The 25,530-nt window shown below is 47.4% G+C and overlaps 2 protein-coding genes across 2 annotated transcripts in view; one reads left to right on the forward strand and one right to left on the reverse strand.

Moving 5' to 3' along the window:
- The first annotated feature begins 515 nt into the window (after positions 1-515).
- Positions 516-18,571, forward strand: LOC130391002 (testican-1-like). Its single transcript, XM_056601189.1, has 10 exons — positions 516-538; positions 628-654; positions 1,069-1,167; positions 2,992-3,124; positions 4,575-4,695; positions 14,744-14,863; positions 14,948-15,169; positions 16,184-16,246; positions 16,836-16,973; positions 18,368-18,571. The coding sequence occupies exons 1-10, from the start codon at positions 516-518 to the stop codon at positions 18,553-18,555; spliced, it is 1,134 nt and encodes a 377-aa protein (XP_056457164.1). The 3' UTR covers positions 18,556-18,571.
- A 2,971-nt stretch (positions 18,572-21,542) lies between these two features.
- Positions 21,543-25,530, reverse strand: part of bicc2 (bicaudal C homolog 2) — an 18,386-nt gene continuing 14,398 nt past the window's right edge. The window contains exons 16-20 of the mRNA XM_056601190.1: positions 24,509-24,675; positions 22,986-23,229; positions 22,595-22,764; positions 21,950-22,049; positions 21,543-21,673 (exon numbers count right to left, since the gene is read on the reverse strand). Coding sequence (XP_056457165.1) covers positions 21,543-21,673; positions 21,950-22,049; positions 22,595-22,764; positions 22,986-23,229; positions 24,509-24,675 — 812 coding nt within the window. The remainder of the gene's footprint in view (positions 21,674-21,949; positions 22,050-22,594; positions 22,765-22,985; positions 23,230-24,508; positions 24,676-25,530) is intronic.

Consider the following 25,530-nt stretch of genomic DNA (forward strand, 5'->3'; position numbering starts at 1 on the left):
GTGTATTTTATTGCGAATCATAAATCAGGGAAGGGCCACAAATGCTGTAGGATAGCATTTCTTGGTTGAATGATGTTTAACAACCTCATTGCAAAATGTGCTTATAAAGGTTTTACAAGCTCTCTGAAATTGTGTGTCTCCCGGTGGGTCTGATGTCCAGTTCTAGTGGTACAAATCTGAGACGCTGGTAGAGTCTCTCTCTCTCTCTCTTTCTCTCTCTCTCTCTCTCTCTCTCTCTCTCTCTCTCTCTCTCTCTCTCTCTCTCTCTCTCTCTCTCTCTCTCTCTCTCTCTCTCTCTCTCTCTCTCTCTCTCTCTCTCTCTCTCTCTCTCTCTCTCCAAATCTTTTTTCAAACACTCTCACACTCTCACACAGACCCCTATTGGAGCACTAATGGAAGAAAGCTCCAATCTTGTATTATTAGGAGCCGTGCACTAGTGACTCTGCATGAAGCTTTGATCTGTCTGCGCTGAACGCAGTACTCAGTTGCCTTAAGAACCATCACTGGCTTTTATCATGGGGATGAACCCTTTGTACCAGTAAGACTATGTTTCCGCCTTTAGTTTCCACAGCAAACCCCTTTGTTTTTGCATCGTTTGCCTCTTGTTTTGGTTGTCTTTTCTCCCAGGCCCACCGGCACCTCTGCTGTCCTTGGGTAACTTTCAGCCTCTGACCTGCAGGTGGGCCGGCTCTGTTAGCCTGGCGTGAAATTCAACAATGTTCAGAGTCAATGAGGCGCTTTGATCTCGGCCACCTTGGATGCAGGCCAGCTGGGCATCTGTTGCCACGGCGATGATGATGTCACCTTAGAGAGGGAGACGCGTAGGGAGACGGACTTGGTGTTGTGAAAAGTTTGTTTGTTGTGAAAAGGGTTGGCACTACGGAGACACTGGTGTAATCCTGCTTTCTTATTGTATCCCAATCTCCAATATTTCTGGCCAGCTCACAAGACTGAATCATCGTAGAACAACAACAAAAGGTCAAATCCTGGCAAAATGTTTATCGATCTCCTTATTTGCTTTGCACTTGTTGTCCCTGTTCCCTTTGCCGTAGGTGCGTACGCGGCTAGGGACCCCTGTCGAAAGGTCCGCTGCCCTCCGCACAAGGTGTGTGTCAGCCAGGACGCCGTCACCGCCGTGTGCACCCGCAGGAAGCAGCCGGCACCAGGGTGAGAGCGGTCGCCTCCGATAAGAACCACCCTGACACTGACACCAGCTGGCTGGGGATAAGCACTGTCAACGCGCACCGGCGGACGAGGGTCATGAATAAATCGTCACGTTCGTTTTAAGAAGGGTTTTGTTTGGTTTTGTTTTGATGATAATATGATATTTTCTAGTGTAAAAAAACAAAAAGTGTAATTCCAAGCATGTTAGCTATCTGTGAAAGTGCCTTTGGTGTTTTCCATTTAAAGGCTCTGAAGAACACAATCAATTCACTTTGATGCCTTTCTTTGTCTGCAACAGCCTGCAGACCGCCGTCACACCGTGCACTCTGTGGTCCTTGTGTCTTCACCAGCACCATGTTGATCCATTTATGCTTTTCCATTTTTCAGTTGAAAGGGCTCTTCTCTTACTCCGGAAAAACATGTGAAACATTTTGCAGAAGGCCTATGATTAAATTGAAATGGTTTCGCAAGGGCGGAAGGGCAATTCTGTGTTTTTAATATATATTTATTTGTGTCAAAGCCTTGCTCTGCTAGATATATCCAACACACAATTATTAACCTTACGTTTTAATCGTCCTTCTTATTCATGCCTTGAACTGTGACATTGTTTTGACAATGAAATTAATTGGAATGATCAGAATTAATTGGGTCCGCAAAATCTTCTCCCAGCAGGACACATTTCAGCTAAATGATTTAGTTAGAATATAAAAGCAACATCCCATTTCTTTAGTGTAATGTTTCTACAATGTGTGTGTCTGTTGATAAATTAAATATATGCCTATATGACATACTAATATGATTTCACGCTCATTTAATATTTGTCTTGTGTTGACTTGAGACATGCTGTCAGTGAAACACGCTAAAGCATCTCGGGAAGAGAAACTTGCCCAGATTGCTGAGTGTTGACAAGTGTGAGGAATGTAACTGAAGATGCTTATGGTGGATTGTGAGTCCCTGGGAGACACCTGGGTGTGTGCTACCTGCAGGCAGCCAGAGTAATGACTCTGACAGCGATGTTAGAAACCCTCTACTCCGGCTGCTGCGATTCACCTGGCTGAGATACCTGCACCCAAACAGGAGAGAGATAGAGAGAGAGAGAGAGAGAGAGAGAGAGAGAGAGAGAGAGAGAGAGAGAGAGAGAGAGAGAGAGAGAGAGAGAGAGAGAGAGAGAGAGAGAGAGAGAGAGAGAGAGAGAGAGAGAGAGAGAGACTGTCAGACTGCACTAGCAGTTGGAGGTCATAAAAACAAGATTGTGGGCTTGTTTCCCGTCACTATGGTAACGGGTGCCAACCAGCTGTGTTGGACTTTGACTTACGTCCTGTGATACCACCCTCTTAAGCAGCAGAGCCACGTCCACTAACCGCTCCATGCGCAAACGTCAGGCCACGCTGACAATTGACATTGAACACAATCAGTATACAAATAATGATGTCATCATTTATTGATGAGTGGAAGAGGTGGGTTGAAGCAAGCGTTCGCTAGCAAGGGTTGTAGCCTGGCGATATTTGGTTACCGTAAGGGAGTTAGGGAGCGCTCATTAGATGTGGCTGCGGGCATGTCAGCTTTAGGTACCCCCTTAGGAGAGCTCCAGGATGTGTCTCATTGGCTAGGAGGCATCCTAGCCAATGTGACACAGCTTTTTTGCATAATATCTGATTGCAGATACAAACATTCTATTAAAAAAAATCCTTCAACAATGTAAAGCAGTTCTACACCATATATGCATGTTTTGCGTACACTATGTGTGTGTTTTGGCAGATGAACCTCTGCCGATGTGTGTACTATGTACCCCCTGATTTCGTCTCTTTCTTGTTCTGTCTCTAACAGTGTAAAAGCCAGGAAAGGAAGTGTAGGCAACAAACACTGGCTTGAAGCAGGCGCTCATGGGAAATGTAGGCCGTGTTCAGGGAGCCGCTCCAGTTCTGTATGTGGCTCCGATGGCCATACCTACTCCTCCAAGGTAAGCCTCATCATTCCCTTCGCGTGCTCCGAAGGTTGTTCATCTTTCATAATGAATGCCTCTATCTCCCGCTCTCTCTCTCTCTCTCTCTCTCTCTCTCTCTCTCTCTCTCTCTCTCTCTCTCTCTCTCTCTCTCTCTCTCTCTCTCTCTCTCTCTCTCTCTCTCTCTCTCTCTCTCTCTCTCTCTTTCTCTCTCTCTATCTCGCTCTCTCTCTCCCTCTCTCCCCCTCTCTCTAGCTCTCTCTCTCCCCCACTGTGTCTGCAAGTGGAGGTCATTTGTTAGTAATTATCTGATGGCTGCTCGGTTGTCTTCCCCATGAAATGTATTCGGTGTTGCACAGATTCCTAGGTACTGTCATTACGGGTGAGTGCTCCGCGGCCTTCTGTTGGTTTTTCCTGGGCAATGAGATTCCGTCCGTTCCCCAATTTCAAGGCCTTTGATTCCCTTCCTTGTAACTATCCCATTCCTCTTTAATGTATTGACTCTTGTCCGGTTTTCCTGGCATTGAGGCTAATGATTGTGGTCTGAATAATGGCAACCTGCTGTACTTATGGGTGAGTGTCCAGGGAGTGACTGAGAGCCAGGGTTTTTATAGCGTGAGTCACGCTAAAAGGACCCTCATCTGTTTCTCTGAGGCCGGCCTATTCATCAGCAGGCCCTGGGCGTGTGCAAGCCAGCGTGCTCCATAATCGTTGTTGTGCCCTATGCTTAATGTAATGAGGCTGATCTGGGGATGGCTGCTTGTAGGCGTTTGACTGCTTCTCCCTGCTTTATTGGCCGGACACCTGGCAGAGTTCACTTTCGTATAACCTATCGGAATTAAAATGGTGGAACGAAGATAAGGCACAGACCCAGAATGCTAATAGGGGGACAAGAATGACTTTGGCACCTTTTTAAATCAATGAAACACCATTTTGTGTTTTGCATTTTGCCAAAAGCGAATGGCAAAATGCAATTGACATTTCTCACAGCAAAAGCAAATAGCAGCCCATCATAATATAAGTTCTTTCTTTGTCTCTGTTCCAACAGCTCCTCATTTGATATCGAGCTGCTGTTACTTTGTCAAAAAATCAACAGTACATTTCAGGGGGTGACACCAAGAGAAAAACGTTGACTCCAACTGCAATAAAGTTGTAGAAGGAGAAAAACAAGGCTATTTTTGGTGTGTTTGTTATTGTGCGTGCTTGTGTGTGTGTTTTGTGTGTGTCATGGTGTGTCTGAGAGAGAAAGATGTAGTCAGTGGGTTGTTCGGCACCTCTAATAAAACCAAATCATGCAACAGGAAATAAGTTCCACCGGCGTCGTCAACAAATATTGATTTTGGTGACTGATAACAACGCCCTGCGCCGTCTCGCTTGGGTTGGAATAATGTTTCTGTGTGATAAATATTTCATGTGTTGGGTGATGAATAGACGTAGTGAGCGTTTATCTCCGTGTCCTCTGTTCCAGTGTAAGCTGGACTTCCACGGCTGTTTGTCTGGGAAGGTGCTCTCGGTGAAGTGTGACGGTCTGTGCCCATGTCTCCGCAGTCAGGTGGCCAGCCGACCAGCACGCCCGACCACCAAGGATGGTGAGTAGAGAGTGATCTCCTGACAAGTCTGATGGGATTATTTCAACTGCATTGATTCCGGGGATCCATTGATCGTTCGTTAATAGAATGCCTTAAGTATTATCATTATTATTATTTTTTTTTAAAGTGGATTACCTTGACGTCATTGATGTGATGTTACAAATGTTACACGTTATTGTTCGCACACATACACAGATACACATGGCTGTAGTTCTTGATGCACACATGTATGCGTGCGTGTGCTATAAGGCAGCGAGAGACATGATCGCTACGTACAGAACCGATGAGAAGGGAGTTGAAATGGTGCTTTCTCATCTTTTTTAGAAAGCAGCATTTTAAGCATATTATCAATGATTAATTCTTATCTAAACCCTATGACAAGTAATAGATAGGAGGGTTCTTCAGATGTGTGTCCATGGAGTGGTTTCGGAGTTTTCGTGAATTCATCTTTCTAATACAGTGAGCAGGTTCAAATCGAATGTTCAAATGAGATATGTTGCAAAGGTTTAATAACTAAGGGCTAATCAGACAATTATTCCACGTTATCTGTCTTTCTGTCACACACACATATATGCACATACACACAGACGCACAGAGGCACAGGATTAGTAAGCATTGAGGAGTCAAAACATTTATCAGCGTGTTTCAGACAAGGGGGAAACGCAGCTTAATTACAGCTCTCTGGTTATCTCTCTCCCTTCATTTGTTTAAACTGACGGATGGAGGAAGCCTGAGGAAACCTTCTAGTCCCACTGTTTCTTGTTACGTGTGTGTGTGTGTGTGTGTGTGTGTGTGTGTGTGTGTGTGTGTGTGTGTGTGTGTGTGTGTGTGTGTGTGTGTGTGTGTGTGTGTGTGTGTGTGTGTGTGTGTGTGTGTGTGTGTTAATCGTGGCAATAGAAAGATCTTCCTCCCTTGACATTCTGCTGACCTACAATGACAACTAATCTATTAACTTTCTCTCGCTCTGGCACTCTCTCCCCCGCCCTCTCTATCTCCATTCCTTTATTCTCTCTACCTTCCATCTCTATATGTGCTCAGACAAACACTTCAAACTTTTGAAGTTCACCAAAAGTTGAAGTTTGCGTGTGCAAGTCTGTGTGTGTGTTTGTGTGTGTGTGTGTGTGTGTGTGTGTGTGTGTGTGTGTGTGTGTGTGTGTGTGTGTGTGTGTGTGTGTGTGTGTGTGTGTGTGTGTGTGTGTGTGTGTGTGTGTGTGTGTGTGTGTGTCTGTGTGTGTGTGTGTGTGTGTAAAATAAATAGCATTATAGTGTGATATTATTGGGACTGATCTTGAAGGAACAGCATGGTGTGTATGTGTGTGTGTGTGTGTGTGTGTGTGTGTGTGTGTGTGTGTGTGTGTGTGTGTGTGTGTGTGTGTGTGTGTGTGTGTGTGTGTGTGTGTGTGTGTGTGTGTGTGTGTGTGTGTGTGTGTGTGTGTGTGTGTGTCTGTGTGTGTGTAAAATAAATAGCATTTAGTGTGATATTATTGGGACTGATCTTGAAGGAACAGCATGGTGTGTATGTGTGTGTGTGTGTGTGTGTGTGTGTGTGTGTGTGTGTGTGTGTGTGTGTGTGTGTGTGTGTGTGTGTGTGTGTGTGTGTGTGTGTGTGTGTGTGTGTGTGTGTGTATTGACACCATTTGCTGGGTCCCCATTTGCGCTCCCATTCCAGTAGATTGTATGGGGTTTGCGTTCATTCCCCGCTTCTTTTGTATTTCTTCCGTTTATGCTTTTTATTATTTTTACTCTGTCTTCAGTCATCCGTAGCACATATTCCAGAACGGCCGCTCGCTCTGAGGTTAAACACTCATATCAGTGAAGATGGCATTCCAGCTTTTATGCCCTCGCTCCCTCCCTGGCTCCGTCCGTCTTCCTGCGAGGTTAAACAGTCCGTTTGGTATTTACATCAAGCCAAGATCGCTTTCATTTTCTCTCACGCGTTCTCTCTCTCTACGTCTCTATGTCTCTTTGTCTCTGTGTTTATCTCTTTCTCCCGCTCTCTCGTTCCGCTGTTTCTGCACACCCTGTTCAGTGTGAGACGACCGGGTGGTTGAAGGGCCCCTAGCCATACAGCTCCGTGTCGGGCCACCCAGGGCGCTCTCTGCCACTCTCTGGCACTCTCACGGGCGGCAGCCGTGGCCACGACGCGAGGGGCGTTGGGTTTTGTTTGTCGTGGAGACGGGAATGCTGCAGAGGGATTCCGCAGTGGTAACCACTCCTCGAAAAACAAAACCAGTGCAGGGACGATGATTGGTTACAACCCCGGAGGAGAAGTAATGGGATGGCGTGTGTGTGTGTGTTTGTGTGTGTCGGTGTGTGTGCATGGGGGGTGATTATAAAACGCAGTCACTAACACAAATGCAGCATTTGTTAAAGGCTAAAGTTGGCAACCTCGTAAATCATTCAAACGTTCCAGTTCCTGTGTCCTAGTGTGTGCATGTATTGTTCTGTGCGAGTGTTTGTGTGTGCGTGTGTGTGTTTGTGTGTGTGTGTCTGTGTGTGCGTGTGTCTGTGTGTCTGTGTGTGTGTATGTAATGTGTGTGTGTGTATTTATTGTTCTGTGTGTGTGTGTGTGGGATGGGCCACTTGTGTGGCATTACGTGTCTGTGTGTGTGTATGTAATGTGTATGTGTGTATTTATTGTTCTGTGTGTGTGTGTGTGTGTGTGTGTGTGTGTGTGTGTGTGTGTGTGTGTGTGTGTGTGTGTGTGTGTGTGTGTGTGTGTGTGTTGTTCTGTGTGTGTGTGTGTGTGTGTGTGTGTGTGTGTGTGTGTGTGTGTGTGTGTGTGTGTGTGTGTGTGTGTGTGTGTGTGTGTGTGTGTGTGTGTGTGTGTGTATTGTTCTGTGTGTGTGTGTGTGTGTGTGTGTGTGTGTGTATTGTTCTGTGTGTGTGTGTGTGTGTGTGTGTATTGTTCTGTGTGTGTGTGTGTGTGTGTGTATTACACTAAGGTTAACGCGCTAAGCCAGTGTCAGTTATGGTAAATGGGATTCCTTAACCTGGACACCCTCTCCTCTCCAGGGGAGCCAGCAGGGCGCTCTTCAGCCCCAGCAGCAGAAGGGAATTGTCAGCCAGTGAATGGACTAAGTCCCCTGGCTAAATTAAATTTGTCCCAGCAGCAGTGTCTGACAAGCGCACAAAGAGAAGTAAGAGGATGGATTATGTTCTCTGGATCCCCTCTCCTCTCCTCTCCTCCCCTCTCCTCTCCTCTCCTCCCCTCTCCTCTCCTCTCCTCCCCTCTCTACTCACCTCCTCTTCTCTCTCCTCTCCTCCTTCCGCCCTCCTCCCCTCCTCTCCTCTCTCCTCCCCTCCTCTCCTCTCTCCGCCCCTCCTCTCCTCTCTCCTCTATTCCTCTCCTCTCACCTCCTCTCCTTCTCTCCTCATTTCGTCTCCTTCTCTCCTCTCCTCTTACTCTCCTCTCCTCTTCTTTCCCCTGCTCCTCCCGTTTCCTCTCCTCTCTTCTTCTCTCCTCCCCTCCCCTCTCCTGTCCTCTCCTTTCTCCTCTTCTCTCCTCTCTCCACCTCTTCTCTCCTCTCCTCCCTCCTCCACTCCTCTCCTTTCAATGCAACTTTACTTTTATTCCCGCTCTGACTGGGGGAGTGTGTGTGTGTGTGTGTGTGTGTGTGTGTGTGTGTGTGTGTGTGTGTGTGTGTGTGTGTGTGTGTGGATGTGTGGGTGTGTGTGTGTGTGTGTGTGGATGTGTGGGTGTCCAAGGTACTCCTATTCCTATCTCACATACACTTACACAAACCATCGTACTTTGCTTCCTTAGCCCGTAAAAGAACCTCAATCTTCCCCTCTTCCTCTCCACTTCGCCTGTCAGCTGTTGTTTATCTCCATCTACACCCCCACACCCCCACACCTCAGCTTATCCACACAACTTCTCTCTCTCTCTCTCTCTCTCTCTCTCTCTCACGCTCTGTCTATTGCTCTCTCTCATTCTCCCTCATCTATCTATCCTACTCTTTTTCTCTTTCTCTAACTCCTGTCTTTCTCTTTGTGAATATATAGATATAGATATGTATATATATATATACAGTATATATATATATATATATATTGTAGCGGGCCAGTGGGTGTGGGGTTTCCACGCTACCAAGTTGAGTAGATAAATGACACAACACACAGCAGTTCACGTGCAGAATGGTTTATTTACCTAGTAAATGGAAACCAGGGTGGGAAAAGGACATCCACCTCCTTTATGCTATCGTCCGTCAAACACCTTCCACCTGTCTCTCTCTCTCTGGGCGTACCACACTGCCAGGCGATCACACAGATCCTGCCTGTCCTTACCTAGCCCTAGCTGAGCTCCTCTTCCAACTCCAACCTCCCCACATGTCTGTTGGCTAGCCCTAGCTTAATGATCCCCAGGCTCGCCTCGTTAACGTGAGGAAGTCCATATATGGCTTGGGGGTGGAGCCAGCAGGTTGCCAGACCTACCACTCCCCTCACTCCTCCCTGGCGTCTGCCACAATATATATATATATATATATATATATATATATATATATATATATATATATATATATATATATATATAATCGTCTAGGTATAGATATATATTTAGAGATAATATAATACATATAAATAAATACATATACAGTATATATATCACACACACATTTATATATCACACTCACACATGTATATAGACAGACATACACACAGACACACGCTTGCAGCAAAGCCATTATTATTATTTTTGCCTAACCTTATTTGCATGACATGCAACGTGCGGAGAGCAGGCACTGACTCACTGCACTCCGCAGAGACCCACTACGTTGCACACATTTAAAAGATGAACACATCTTTGTCGCCGGGGATCCATGTCTTGAGATTGACATTTCCATTTTGTCTTCCCTGTCGGGAGCCATCAGCAACAGAGAGATGCCTGGGGGTTTATGTAAATGTAGCTCGGCGGCTGCGACAATGCAAAGCTTCTCCTCATGGAAAGCATTCCTTTTGTAACGCTCTCAGCACCTAACAAGCCCCAGAACCTTCCTGCCTTGTAACGATCTCTGGCCATCTCCTTTTTGGCAGACAGTCTGGCCAGGGCTTTTTCCAAAAAGGAAAATATACTAAGACCAATCAGCACTAGGTGGAGGTATAATAAGACCAATCAGCACTAGGTGGAGGTATAATTAGACCAATCAGCATTAGGTGGAGGTATAATTAGAACAATCAGCATTAGGGGGAGGTGTAATTGGACCAATTATCAAGAGGAGGAGGTATGATAGGACCACAGGATCGTAACAATCAGACTAATTAAAAATACATTGGTGAAGCCCCTGGGTTAAAACCGACAATTATACGAAACAAAGTGAATAACGATGTGGAAAGACGACCATAAATCTGCACAAAAGCTTATCCCAGATTTGAATAGGATGATTATGTTGATCAATTTTTGTTTTCCACGTAAGTGGCCCATCCCACACAGGATTACAAGACACCGATATAACTACAGAAAGAGTGTAGTACATACACAATCACAATATACAAATAAATACAATGTAAGACATCCGACACCGGATAAACCCACTAAATATAAATTAACATATCAATTGTGAATATGTTTCTACATTCAATCGCATCCAGTGAGAGCAAAGACAGCAGAAGTGTCACTCTGAATCGCTGGATTAATTTGAACACCGTAAAGCCATGGCCAAATGTGTAAATCAATTAGTGGCCAGCGAAGGCCAGACTGATCTGTAATATGAAACACCAAAGTGAATATCAGGATGACAGGGCTAAAAGACGGCTGAGAAGATGGAGCCCTATGCTAATAACCTTGAATTAGATTGGCCGGGGAGAGGAGAAGCTGAGAGCTTTAGATCAGCCACTTGGCAGAGAAACCAAACTGCCGTTAGGCAATTAGAGGAGAATATTTGAAGGGTGACATAGAAGCAGAGAAGGGAAAAATGGCATGGAAATATATATATAAAGCTTGTTATGCAGTTAATGAGTGAAGGAAAAAAAAAACTCGCACTATGCTTTTATTTCTCCTTAACTTTATTTTGTGTTTGTGTGTTTGTGCGTGTGAGTGTGTGTATGGGTGTGTGTCTGTGTGCGTGCGTGTGTGTTTCTGTGTGTGTGCGTGTCTTGTTTCTGTGTGTGCATGTGGGCGTGTGTGCATGTGTGTGTGTGTGTGTCTGTGTGTAAATGCCTTGCCATGGGCTATGTCTGCTTCGTGCCGGATGTCATTCTGGATTGATTCTAGATACCGGACATAAAAGCTGGACGGCGTGGGGGGGAAGTGAAGGAAGCAAGGAGAGGAGGTAGGAAAGGAGTTCAAATCCCCTGTTTGATCGCTCACCTGAGTTCAGATCGATGGTGCATCCTGAGTGAAACACGCGGCCTGTTTGCCAACTCTTCCTCCTGGGGACCCATGGGAGTTCTCTATTAACCACACAGAAGACCGAACGATGAAGAGTAGCAAGCACTGAGCCTCCGAGTGTCTTCACTGTCCTCCTCAAGGTGCTACGAAGGAGACGTCTGTTTCTCCCAACATGTGGGACTTACCCGCCCCCCCTCACCGACTTCTTTGTATAGGGGTTATGTAGGGTTAGGTATAATATGTTAGTACTGTTGACTTGCATTATGCACTAAAGGTTTAACACTGACAGAACTGACAGTCCACAGGTCTAGTGCTTGTGTACCTCCAAAGCCCTGTAGATTGTACAAGGAGAGCCGCATACAATCACACACAATTACACACACACACACACAGTTAAACACTCACATACACATGCATACACAATCACACACACGCACACACACACACACACACACACACACAAACACACACACACATAATTAGACACTCACGTGCATATACAATCTCACACACACACACACACACACACACACACACACACACACACACACACACACACACACAAGCAAACACACACAAACATACACCTTTATATCCACACACACAACTACACACGCACACAGAATCACACACACATAGATTTTGGTATTAAAACACATTCCATCCTATATAGGCTTAACATATGTTGTGTTTACAGCAATACCAGCTTCCCCTCCTCCCACACACATACACACACGCACAAAAATAAACACACACAAACACACTGCAGCAGTCCTACTCTAGTTAGTGTGTGGTGTATCTAGTGAAAGGACATATCAGCCTCATGAAGAATTCCCTTTATTGTCAGTGTCAATTTGTTTGTCAGGCGCTTGCTAACCAATGGCCTAGCACCCCCCCCCCCCTCCCCCCCCCCCCGCCTGAGCGGAATGAGGTTCATCCAGCATGTGGTGTATGTGTGTTTAATTTAAAACCTAGTGTCTGACAAACTAAGCGAAACACAGCGATGGCGGCAGGATCATGGTTTATTTTGAGTTCAAGTCAAACCCAAGACAAGCCCGTCCTCACAGAGGTCTTAATCCCATGGTTTGTGGGTGAGGGTGTTTGTGTCACCCCTGCACATTTATGTGTGTTGGTTCTATGAGAGCCATGCGATTGGCTGGGCTGTTCTGAGCCAGAACAACACATGAACACCTCCTCCCAGCCTCTCAGTGTGACTTGTGGGCCGGAGACCTCCAGGTCTCAGACTGGACCGATGGGAAGACTTCAATCATCACCTGGAGGGGACCCCTCTCAGGGTGGTTGGCAATCTCTGGTGCGGCAGAGCACAGGTAATGAAGCAAAGAGAGAACTGGGAGAGAGCAATGGAGAGAGTCCAAATGGACAAGCGACACTCTAATCATCCGGGATGAACACGTGGGATAGGCTGAGAAGTAGATAGAGAGGGAGGGAGGGAGAGAGAGAGAGAGAGAGAGAGAGAGAGAGAGAGAGAGAGAGAGAGAGAGAGAGAGAGAGAGAGAGAGAGAGAGAGAGAGAGAGATAGGGAGGGGGAGAGAGAGAGAGATGGAGGGAGGGAGAGTTTGAATTGTCAGGTCGGCTACTCGCGCCAATTTAGGTTATAGGGACAGAGTGAGACAGAGAAGATCAAATTGCTCCGGGGATGTTCTTTCAGCCTTCTAGGCTTATGGCTTCAGAGGACCTGCTGTGAGACAGACTGCCATAAGTGGGGTCTTTCAAACAGATTGACAGTAAGGGCAGAGAGCAGGAGAAAGAGAGCAAGATATTAAGATAGAAGGCAGGATTGAACAGGTGAACGGATGAAAGGCAGGAACTGTCTTGAATTATGCAAGAGAACATTTCTGAGGTAAAGTGAGCCGACAGGAGGGGGGCAGGAGAGAGATATTCCTGAGCCTCCAGTGTCTGGGAGAGCGCAACCTCGCCCAGTTTAGTGTGTGAGCCTGGGGCAGGGGCCACACGATGCTTGTGGAAAGACGGATAGTGCCGGACATGCTATCAGGATCCCAGCCTGGCGTTCTGTGCTCTTCGTCCTGTGGAAATGAATTGCAAGTCTGCGATCAGCCCCACCTTTATTCATATGAGGCACACTGGCCGTGCAAACACGCATTAACCGTCGGCCTACCTTTCTGTCTGTCAGAATACCCCGTTCTTCTCTGCTGTATTTGCATGCATGGGATGGTTCATGCATAAAAATATAGCTGGTTTATTGAATGATTTTCGACAGAAAATGCTTCCTAAAAAAAATGTCATTGGCATGATTTCAGATCAACCTAGTAGTTAGTTAGTACCTGTGTTACAGCTAAGCTATTATTATTTATTTCCGGCTTTATAATTATACATATTATATTGCACATTGGGAGGCAAATAGCATCCCTGCCAGTTTTCATTCAGATGTCAATCGCTTTGAGAAGTGGAACGCTTGACTTTTCCCCCCTTCCTCCCTCTTGCTTCTGCGTGTGCCTTCGAGTGTGTGTAAGTCTGCGTGTGTGCATGTGGGCTTGTGCTTGGGTGCGTGTGTGCGTTTGTGCGTCTGTGTGTGTGTGTGTGTGTGTGTGTGTGTGTCTGTGTGTGTGTGTGTGTGTGTGTGTGTGTGTGTGTGTGTGTGTGTGTGTGTGTGTGTGTGTGTGTGTGCATGTGGGTTTGTGCGTGCCTGCGGTGTGCATTTGTGTGCGCGTGTGTGCATGTGGGCTTGTGCCTGCGTGTGTGCGTGCATGCGTTTGTGCATACGTGTGTGCGATTGTGCGTTTTTTGTGTGCATATGTGTGTGTGGACTCCCTTTGGACATTTGCGGACCTATCCTGCCCATCGCTCCCTGTGGCGAGCTGTGTGATGGGCTGTGTCAGATGGAGGCAGCTCGGTGCTCTTTGTGCTCCCTTCTTGCTGTATTGTAAAGCACACAAAGGAACAAACAGCAAAGCGAGGCATGGCACGGGAAACAACAGAGGTGGACAAAGAGGGATTGACAAGCAGGGTCGGCGGAAGGTGAAGATACGGCTGGTTTCACCTGCTGTTTACCCGCCTTTCTGCATCAGGCATGGCATGAGTGTTCTTTTCATTGGTATACTTGGTTTATTTGGCATTTTTGCTAGGATGGGTTGTATTTGCTTTGCTCCGATTTACATATATTCAAGTTTTTTCATCCTAGGATGTATCCTTTGTTGTTCTTCTAGTTGATTTAGTCTTCAATTCCTATTTCATCATTGTGTGTTCACTTTGGCAAAAACCTGGTGTAAAATAGAACGTGGCTCTCATGAAAACATGTAAAAAAGAATTTAGCTTTTTTGTTCCCCCTTTTTAATAATCAGCATACTCCAAACCCATAAGCCCATGGCAGCCGTCACCACACGCGGACACACACACACACCAAAACAAAGCAAAAACAAAGTTAATTGCTTATTAGCATTTCCAAATGTCATGTTTTTGAACTCAGGTAAAAAGGCAGCATGTGAACAAATTGTGTGTGTGTGTGGGAGTGTGTTTAACCACCTCTGAGAGCCGAAAGGCAAAATAAGTAGAACATTTAAAAGCAGTAAAAGTTCACCCTCTCTTCTTGATGTTTTTCTGTTTGTGTGTGTGTGTGTGTGTGTGTGTGTGTGTGTGTGTGTGTGTGTGTGTGTGTGTGTGTGTGTGTGTGTGTGTGTGTGTGTGTGTGTGTGTGTGTGTGTGTGTGTGTGTGTGTGTGTGTGTGTGTGTGTGTGTGTGCAGTCTGCAGTGACAGAGACCTTCACAGTCTGGCCTCCAGACTGAAGGACTGGTTCGGAGTCCTCCACCTCGATGCCAACCGAGACCTCAAAGCCTCCGACAGCTCAGACTCCGCCCAGGGACGTGAGTACAGCCCTCCTGTGGCAATATGGTTACCGTGACAACAGCGATGACGCAATGGACCACGTGATCTCTTCCCTCCTCCAGGCTTCGACACCAGCATCCTGCCCATCTGCAAGGACTCGCTGGGCTGGATGTTCAACAAGCTGGACGTGAACTTTGACCTGCTGCTGGACCAATCAGAGCTGAGCACCCTCTACCTGGACAAGTACGAGCTGTGCATGAAGCCGCTCTTCAACTCCTGCGACTCCTTCAAGGATGGAAAGCTCTCCAACAACGAGTGGTGCTACTGCTTCCAGAAGCCCGAGGGTGAGGGGGGAGAGGGAGAGATAGAGTGGAGGGAGGAAGAGGGGGAGAAAGAAAGAGAGAGGGAGGAGGGAGAGAGAGAGAGGGAGGGGGGAGAGAGAGGAAGGGATGTAATTTAATCAATTCAAGACAACAACGAATATGCAGTTCAAAACTGTCCTGAACCGATCTACTGCTCTTTAACATTGATGTGAACAAACTTTCATCAATCCTTGGGCTAGTGGTGTCTCAGTAGATCACGTGTTGGTGGAGAACCTGCTTCCCCATAACTAACCCAATCCATCCACACAGAACAGCAAAGCTCAGGAGAGTAGAAAAACAATTAAAAACAACAAATCAGCGATAATTGAATCATTCAGGGAAAAACAAACCAATAAACACAGCAAATTGCAGCGTATTGACTGCTAAATAGTTAAATATGTACTCTCCAGATGAAGCCCATAATATTCTCATCGTCATCATCCACACACTGTATCCACAGGGCTTGGTTGTTGACACAGCCGGTGCATTAACACCCGTAGGTGGAAGGGGGGCTGTAGAGAGAGGAAGAGGAAGGTGGGGAAGGGAGAGGAGGGTTCTTAAGGGAGAGGAAGAGGAAGGTTCTGAAGGGAGAGGAAGAGGAAGGTGGTGAAGGGAGAGGAGGGTTCTTAAGGGAGAGGAAGAGGAAGGTTCTGAAGGGAGAGGAAGAGGAAGGTGGTGAAGGGAGAGGAGGGTTCTGAAGGGAGATTGACCGGTAGAAGCCCGGGCCGAGCCATGAGCCCTCCCACTGCTCCTAGGAGACGAGAGAGAGGGAAACGAGAGAGAAGGAGGCCAAGTAGCGAGTGAACATGAGGACACAGGACAGGAACACCAGAAAGGAGAAAGAGGGACACTGTAATGGGAAACAGTTATGTCAATGAAAATGAAGAAGAGATGCAGAGACGGTGGGAGGAAATGGGGGGACACCATAGAGGAAGAGGCAGAGGGATACGTCTGAAGTCGACTGAGATCCTGTCTTTTGTGTGTTTGGAACTCCAGGACTGCCCTGCCAGAACCAGAGGAGCCGGGTTCAGCTGCTGGGGCGACAGAAGAGTCTCATTGGTCAGTCTGGGTGATTGACAGCGGTCACGACCCGCCCTCCACCCCCATGTTGTTGTTTGTGGTTAGCGTGTCACATCCCTCTTGTGGTGTGTGTGTGTGTGTGTGTGTGTGTGTGTGTGTGTGTGTGTGTGTGTGTGTGTGTGTGTGTGTGTGTGTGTGTGTGTGTGTGTGTGTGTGTGTGTGTGTGTGTGTGTGTGTGTCTGTGTGTGTGTGTGTGTGTGTGTGCGGGCGTTCATGTTGGCCTGTGGATGTGTTGGGTCTAATTCAGAGTTAATGGCTTTCTCCCAGCAGGATGTTTGACACTGGTTTCGGTTCGCCTTGCTGTGGTAATCAACTCTAACCTCCATCTCCACCCCCTCACACACACACACACACACACACACACACACACACACACACACACACACACACACACATCTCCCTACTCTCCTCTTGTTCTATTTCCTATATTTCTGTCTCTCTCTCTTTCTGTATCTCTCTCTCTCTCCCCTTCCTTCTCTCTGCCTCTCTCTCTCTCTCTCTCTCTCTCTCTCCCTCTCTCCCTCTCTCTCTCTCCTCCCTCTGTCTCTATGTCTCTCGCCCTGTGTAGGAGCCTACATCCCTCGCTGTACGGAGGTGGGCTACTTCAAGCCCACCCAGTGTCACGGCAGCACGGGTCAGTGTTGGTGTGTGGACAAATACGGCAACGAGATCGCAGGCTCCAGGAAACAGGGCAACCCCAGCTGTGGTACTGCTACAGCACACACACACACACACACACACACACACACACACACACACACACACACACACACACACACACACACATACACACAATATAACGCCTGGGTGGGGACATGGTAAGTGTGGTGGCTAGGCAGCTGAAAGGTACCAGGTTCAATCCCCAGTGTCCAAGTCCTCCTTTAGGTCTGTCCAACCCCAAGCTGCTTACGTGTACTCGCTACTGATAAAAGGCTCTGCTGAATGCTTTGGCCGTAGTAGATAGTGACAGTACAGTAAAAGGTTTATAGTTAAATAGACCCTGCACTTTTGGTTCTAAAAGACATTTCCCTTTCCCGTCTTTTTACTGCACGGACTGAATTGGTTTGGAGGGGGAGGTAATCCCCGGGTTGATTTGTAGCCAGAGGGTTTCTGTCCTTCATAGTTTTAATAAGTTTAAACCGAATCGATGTACGCAGGGAGAAAGTGTCTTTTTTGCGACTACTTGGGAAAAGGCCGAATGGTTATTCTGATGGCCAGTCATCCAGCAAGTAAAAATATAGAAAAGAAAACAAAAATCCAATACTTGCAGCCTCACATTCTGTACACAAGTTTGTTTGACTCAAAGACTCTCCAGATATTTTTTATTCATTTTTTCCCCCATTTCTAGAAAATTAGCCTCATGAGACCACCCTAAGATTTATATTAGGTTTTTGAAATAAATTTAATTCTGGCCCTGCCTGGGCAGCAATTGATTTCCAAATATTTCTTTGTCCTTACTTTCAAATAAATCCAACTTCCTTCTGGGCAGATTTCAGCGTTACTTTTTTATTGCTACATTTTCCCGGTCGCCGCCATTGTTTTTGTTATTTGTAAGACTGTCTCGCTCCTCATTCGTCATGAAACGAAGCTCCCTCCCCCTAGCGTTGATTGGTCCTATCATACCTCACACTGGCGCTGATTGGTCCTATCAAACATCTGCTTAGCGCTGATTGGTCCTATCATACCTCCGCCTAGTGCTGATTGGTCCTATCATACCTCCGCCTGGTGCTGATTGGGTCAAATACTTGCTTAGTGCTGATTGGTCCAATCAAACACCTGCTTAGTGCTGATTGGTCCTATCATACCTCCGCCTAGTGCTGATTGGTCCAATAAAACACCTGCTTAATGCTGATTGGTCCAATCAAATATCTGCTTAGTGCTGATTGGTACCATGATACTTTCTCCAAGTGCTGATTGATCCTATAAAACCTCTTCCTAGTGCTGATTTGTGCTATTAAACCATCCTCTCCGGGATGGGCTCACGAGTCTACTAACCAGAAGAGGATTGATTGATGAGAACATCTGAGCACCAGTCGCTCCTCCCCAGGCGTGTCCACAGCCTGAGGTGACGACGGCCTCTGACCTCTGCTTCTCTTGCAGACGAGGAGCAGGAGACCTCGGGAGACTCCGGCAGCGGAGGAGCCCTGATCCTCCTCGACGACCACGAGGAGGGGCCCTCGGTGAGTGGGCGTGGCCAACCGAAGAAGGGGAAGCACCACCGGAGAGCCCTCGAGGACGACGAGGACGAGGGTGACGACAAAGACGACGAGATGGGACACATCTGGTAGCTCCGCCCCCCGGATCGCCTTGACGTCAGCCAACCGGGAGCCTCCGTTAACCCAGCACCGATCTGAAGCCGTCACTGCCTGCTCTTTGTCCCGCCCCCTTTATGTCCGAGCCACCTGGCATTGGTCCATCTTGTTGGAACGAGAACTTGCTCCGATATCGACGGGCTGTCTTCTTACGTATTCCCCTGAGTGACAAACAGCCATTCTACCGCTCCTCCTCTCCTCTTGTGCTCCTACCATCTCCTCTCCTCCTCCTGGCTGTGTGTGTGTGTGTGTGTGTGTGTGTGTGTGTGTGTGTGTGTGTGTGTGTGTGTGTGTGTGTGTGTGTTTGTGTGCGTCCGCCCCTCCCTATCTCTGAGTGTAGATGTGAAGCCTCCTCTTCACAAGGGTTCCCCGTCTCCACTGATGTGCCGTGCCCCAGCAGGGGGGCTCTAAGGGGGCCGGGCACGGGCGTTGTTGTGTGTAACTCACTGAAGGATTGCTTGATCGCTTTTGTTTCTATCTTGAATGTCCCAGACCAGCGCCCCTCCCCCCCCCCCCCCCCCCCCCCCCCCCCCCCCTCCAGAACGACGCAGTGAGAGTAACGATGTTCCCCGCTGTCGATGTTGATGTTGTTGCATGTGTCGCATCGTCTCCGTGTTAAGTGTAGCCTCGTGCAGGTGGACCACCAGACCCGCCCCCCCCATGCCTCAGCCCCAGAGACGGCACACACGCCGAGAGACTGCTCCCAGGGGGGGCCGGCGGTCCTAGCGGCGTTTCTCTGCCACTTTGGTTCGCTATTACCCCCCCCGACCGGAACTCACAAGAGGCGAAGCCCGTCGCTGGCTCCAGGAAATAACATTGCTGGGTCTAGGTAAACACACAGCCCCCCAACCCATCCCCCCTCCCCTACACGGCCCCCCCACTGCGGCTAGCAGACGCTCCAGGGCTGCTGTTAGTTGGTAATGCTGCTGCTGTGTGAGTGGTGAGTAGACACCAGAGGAAGGAGCTGCCCCCCCCCACACCGGCCTGGGGTAGGGGACCGGGCACAGGGGGAAGAGGATGGAGCATTTATTTATTTGATTTAGAGTCTGCCCTCTGGATGATGGAATTGTGCATTGATTTGGAGTTGAAGTTGTCCACTATGTCAACGAGTGAACGTCTGTTTGTAACTTTGACGAGTTTCAGTAAAGTGGCACCTTGAGTGTCTTTGGAAACCTGCAGAGTGTGTGTCCTTGAGTGTCTGTGTGTCTTTTTGAAGGTCAGGTCATATCTGACACAAGGGGTCAAACAGTGAATGGAAAACAGAAATTTGAGTATGAAAATGCCCTATGTGGTCACTTCCTGTACAATTGTTTAGAACTAGGTGCAAAGAAGCTTTGTTTTGGCCTTTTGGTTAATCATGTCAATTAGTTCGGTATTACCTCTGTATTGGTTTAATGCCTAAGTTAGGCCTTTACATGGCTTATCAATTAGGCTACTTTATAATAATCTACATTTTTTACATCATATTGGTAGCCACATGTTGCTGAATTAACTGCGAGCGATGAGGAGTAATCATGTTATTCGGATATATCCAAATGGATGTGAATGCTGCCTCATGTGCATTTGGCCCAAACTGTGGCATTAAACTGGGCCCATTGCTCATCCCAACCTGCCACATCCCACCTGCTGCACCTTCATGGCTGGGTGCCCTTGCATTAGACAGCTTGTGGCATGTCTGCACAGGTCAGTACCTCTGCACCCCACCCCACACTGACACACACACACACACACACACACACACACACACACACACACACACACACACACACACACACACACACACACACACATTACACTGTCGGGGCGATTTTGGCGGGCACTTCAGCACGCCAAAACAGGTAAATATTGCTCTAATTTTTGGCATTTTAGAAACCACTTCACACGTCATCGTTCTTATTCATTCTTTGGCAGAGAGAGAGATGCAAAGGCGCTCTAGTGTTGAGAAACGAAGATAACTCGCCCGCTAATTTATTCAACGTGGCACGGTTCCACTGGCTTAACCGCTGGTGAACAGCGATACATTAAATTGCACCCTTCAGCCTCGAAGCTGGCCAGGACGCAGCGATATCAGCGGCAGTTTCACATTACCTCCAGCCCACTACGCCAATTTGTCTATTTACCCATTAGGCCTACGGATTTAGAATTCGTTTCGCCCATCTGAGTGAGTACCTACGCTACTCCCAACAGTCGGCTGATCCATCCATTGCTCTAATGCCACTGAAGTACTTTCTGAAACAAATCCATTATGTTGGACGCAATAGAAGAAGAGTGCGACCCGAATGCCTCATCAAGGCGCGGTGCAGCAGCGCCCTCTGGTGGCCACTTCACTGACCGCTGATGTTTGATAGGGAATTACAAAAAGAGGCTTATCTATAGTTATAGATTATTAATATAAATTATGATTAATAATAATAGAAAGTATGCGTGCATTTTTTCAGCAAAGAAAAATAAGAAAATCACTCCCAGACGAAGGTATCGAGCTGAGTTCCTCCAAGAGGATCAATAATATTGGGGTAAACGTGATCTCCTCCAGACTCGTCACAGGTTGCCAATAACATCTTGCGTCGGGCCCCCAAGGTTACTGAAACTGATACTGTTATATCATTGAAATTTGGCATAATATAAGTATTACCTACAAACTTTATTTACATTGCAAAGAACTATAGTGGTTACCCGGTAACATTTTGACACCAAAAGCAATGTAGACCAATTCGACACAAAATAAAGACCAAGTAATTTTGCTTAGACAAAATTAGAAAAGCACATTCATCCGATGTATTTCTACATTGTGCGTCTCTCACTGAATCAAAAGTCGAATAAGTCGACCCTCTTGTCGCGTTTGGATACAACTATTTTGGTTATGGCTGTAGAAGTTGAGTCAATGATGTAGAATATCTATATACGTCTGAGCAAACCCACAAAATGAACCATGATGTTGAGCGAGAGTTGAGTGATCCTTTGTTTCACCAATGCTTGCTCTGCCCAGCCACCTCCAAATCCACGATTGGTGGGAGTCGCCCGCTAGCCCCGCCCTCCAGGTAGACTGACTTCACACTGGACGTGTCTGAGAGTCTCCTCTTGCTTCTGGTCAACTCTAGAATAGAACAGAGTAGAACACAATACAATATAAAATGATATAGTAGAATACAATTCAAGATAATCATAACCATAATTTATATAAAAGAATCGATAACAATCTATAGTTATAGATTATTAATATAAATTATGATTAATAATAATAGAAAGTATGCATGCATTTTTTTTGCAAAGAAAAATAAGAAAATCTCTCCCAGACGAAGGTATCAAGCTGAGCTCCTCCAAGAGAAGCAATACGTATGATTGGGGTAAACGTGATCTCCTGCAGACTCACCACAGATTGCCAATAACATCTTGCGTCGGGCCCCAAAGGTGGAGACCCCCACCTCTTTCAGATCCTCATCAGACAGAGTCAGGAAGGTCTGGTAGTCAATCTGGTGGGAGAGCCAGCATCACTAACACGTTCTACCATCACACGCCAATAACACAGATGGAGAGAGTGGAACAATCCAGTGTAGCTTATTGACATCACTGCTGCCCGTTGAATGAACCGAGTGAGTGGGTCGCACGTGGACTAGATAGAGCGGAGGGACAGACGAACAGGAGAGGGGGGAAGTGAGAGGAGGGAGAACGAGAGAGATGTGCATGTGAGTGTATGTGTGTCCTTAAGCAAGTAGCAGTAGGTACTATAGTGTCTTTGTATCTGTGTGTGTTTGCGTGTGTGTATGTGTCTTAGATTATTTGTGTTTGTTACCGTGTTTGCGTGTGTGTGTGGATTTCTGTTTGTCTGAGTATGTGTTTGTGACTTTGTGTGTGTGCGTGTATGCATGCGTGTGTGTGTGTGTGTGTGTGCGTGCATATATGTGTGCATATGTGTGTGTGTGTGTGTGTGTGTGTGTGTGTGTGTGTGTGTGTGTGTGTGTGTGTGTGTGTGTGTGTGTGTGTGTGTGTGTGTGTGTGTGTGTGTGTTTGTGTGTACCTCTTGCTGATGGAGCACATCCACATATTTCCCGAGGCCCAGCTGACAGAGAACCTCCGGCAGGTCGTCCTCCAGGGGGGAGGGGCTTCTCTGGCTGCATGTCGACGCCCTCCTAGAACAAGAGGCCCCGCCCTCAAAGTAACTGCCACTGCTGCACATGAAGCTGTCCGCTGTGGGTCAGAGGTCAACCAGATCAACCAATCAGAATTAAGAGATCAATGTAACAAATGACTAAAATGGTCAAATTGCCTCGTCAAAATTGCGTTTTTACTAGTCAGATTTAAATTCAGCCAAGTGAGCTAAAACGATTCAAATCTAAAACACAGTTGGTCCACTATGTCCAGATCAAATGAAAACACAGACATTATGTCATATTATGGTGGTCACTCACCGACCTTGTCGTTTCCCCTCCCTCTGTTACAAGAGGAGGACACCAAAGGAGGTAAAGGATTGCCGGAGGAGGCGGAAGAGGAGAAGAAGGAGGAGAACTGGGCAGGAGGTGATGAGGGTGAGGAGGAGGAAGAGGAGGAGGTGGGGACTGACGAGACCGAAGACGCCGAGCCCCGCCTGTCCCTCCAGTTGTCCGAGTTACTGCCGTTACACGCTCTGTCCCTCAGGGCCTGGTGGGCCCAAGCCTGCAGCACACAGAGGGGGGGGACACAGACAGTCATCAGAACCAGTCATCAGACACAGTCATCAGACCCAGTCATCAGACCCAGTCATCAGAACCAGTCATCAGAACCAGTCATCAGAACCAGTCATCCGACCCAGTCATCAGAACCAGTCATCAGACCCAGTCATCAGACCCAGTCATCAGAACCAGTCATCAGACCCAGTCATCAGACCCAGTCATCAGAACCAGTCATCAGAACCAGTCATCCGACCCAGTCATCCGACCCAGTCATCAGAACCAGTCATCAGACCCAGTCATCAGACCCAGTCATCAGAACCAGTCATCAGAACCAGTCATCAGGCTAACATCTGAGGTGTACGGGTACACAAACACACATATTACACGCCGTGGTTCTCTCAACAAAGAAAAAAACACAAATCAACTGTATCAATTGTTCAGGAATACCCACAGAAAGAGAGAACTAATAGAAGCCATCGTTTTAGTAATAACAGGAAGCTCGCCCTCCTATCGCCTCATCTCAGATAACATAACAGCTGTGAAGAAGGAAATGATTGGCTCTGTTTCCCGCCTAGCAGCAGCCCATCTAATTCTCCTCAGGTCGCGTCCTCCATCACTCCAACACATCGTGTGGTCCCCGAGCAGATGCTGGAGTTACCGAGGCTTGTTGGGGGACAGAGCCCGCAGCTGTGGTGATAATACGCGCCCAGGTAAATAGGACGGCAAGCTTCCTTTGTTTCACTCAGGGCGCTGATGGTATCACCGCCGAGGTAACTGAGCGTGCAAATTGGCGAGCTCGGGGAAATATCACCATGGCCACACGGCGAGATAAACGCTTGTATTAGAGAAGGCATCAGTAGGCATAAACAAAACACTGGCTCTTGGCTAATGGGCGGGCCGTGCATCGTATGGCAGTTCTAGAGGTATGGAGTAATTCCCGAGGAATAGGTATTGCTGTGTGGAAGTGCCAAGGCTGTGCAAACAAACTCAATCGTGTTCAATCGCGAATCCCAGTTGACGGAATGAAACTCTGAGCTCATGGAAACCATTGATTGAGGAATCTTTAATAGGGGATATATAATTGTAGATGCGTGAGATGCTAGTCTAGTTTAGAGATCCTTCCTCAAAGCAGTTTGCAGACGCCAACTGGTCGGACTCACATGCAAACACACCCCACAAACACACACGTACACACTCGCACACACACACAGACACACACACAGACACACAAACACACACCACAGAGAAGCACACGGCTCGGATCTGTGAGCCCTCCCTCTTACCAGTTGTTGGCTGGCGCTGCCGTCACTCAGGTAGGGCTTGTAGCTGCGGCGGCTAACGTTGCGGAGCTCCTTCACAGCCTCGGCCGGCATGGACTTGGAGAAGCCCAGGCCGCTCCAGTGGTCTGTGGGGGTCTGGACCTCCGTCACCATGGGCTTCCTCTGCATGGCTGTGAGGACACACACATGACATCACACATGAATACACACACACACACACACACACACAATCACACACACACACACACACACACAATCAGACATGAAGGCACACAAACAATCACACATGAATACAGACACAGACACACACAAACAATCAAACGCACAAACATAAAATCACACACTCAGAGACATACACACACAGAGAAATTACAAAAGTTAATAAATGTTAGCATATATACGCAAACTTTAGGGCTGTTGGTGTATGGTCCCTTTAGCAATACCGAAGTCATCACAAACACAGGCCTACAGAGGGATCAGTACACAGCCGGATAGAGTTAAAATGTCAGACCTTTTCCCTCAGCTCTATCTGTAGCACCTCTCCTCTATCATGCCGTTCTAGTGGATTGAGTGACTCTTCAGGACCGTCTCAAGTGATTTTTATCGAATGTTTTGAAGGGGCAGGAGACTTCAAAGCGGTCGGAGACTCTTTGTGGGTAGTGTCACAGACAATTTGCATAAAAGCGATGCGTTGCCACAGAACGTGACATCAATAAAGTTTTGCTGAAGCGTCTTCAAACGAGAGCGAAACAAACCTGGGCCTGTCTATGGCACTCACACACACACTCTCTCCAGCGCCCGGTGTACGTGAGGAGACGCCTTCAACAAGCCTCTTAAACAGACATCAAGTCTGTCTCCAGAAGAGGCGATGTATCGATGGCCATCACACCGACAGAAGCCCAGAGAGTGGCCGTGTGCCTCAGAGACGCGGGCCTTAATAACTCCAGAGTGGTCCGTTGCCACGTCCTCCGCTGCCACGTTCCCCCTCTGCTGCTGCTGCAGCAGAGGGGGAACCTGTTAGATGT

This window comes from Gadus chalcogrammus, chromosome 10 (assembly GCF_026213295.1).
Source record: "Gadus chalcogrammus isolate NIFS_2021 chromosome 10, NIFS_Gcha_1.0, whole genome shotgun sequence".
In the NCBI taxonomy this organism is placed as follows: domain Eukaryota; kingdom Metazoa; phylum Chordata; class Actinopteri; order Gadiformes; family Gadidae; genus Gadus; species Gadus chalcogrammus.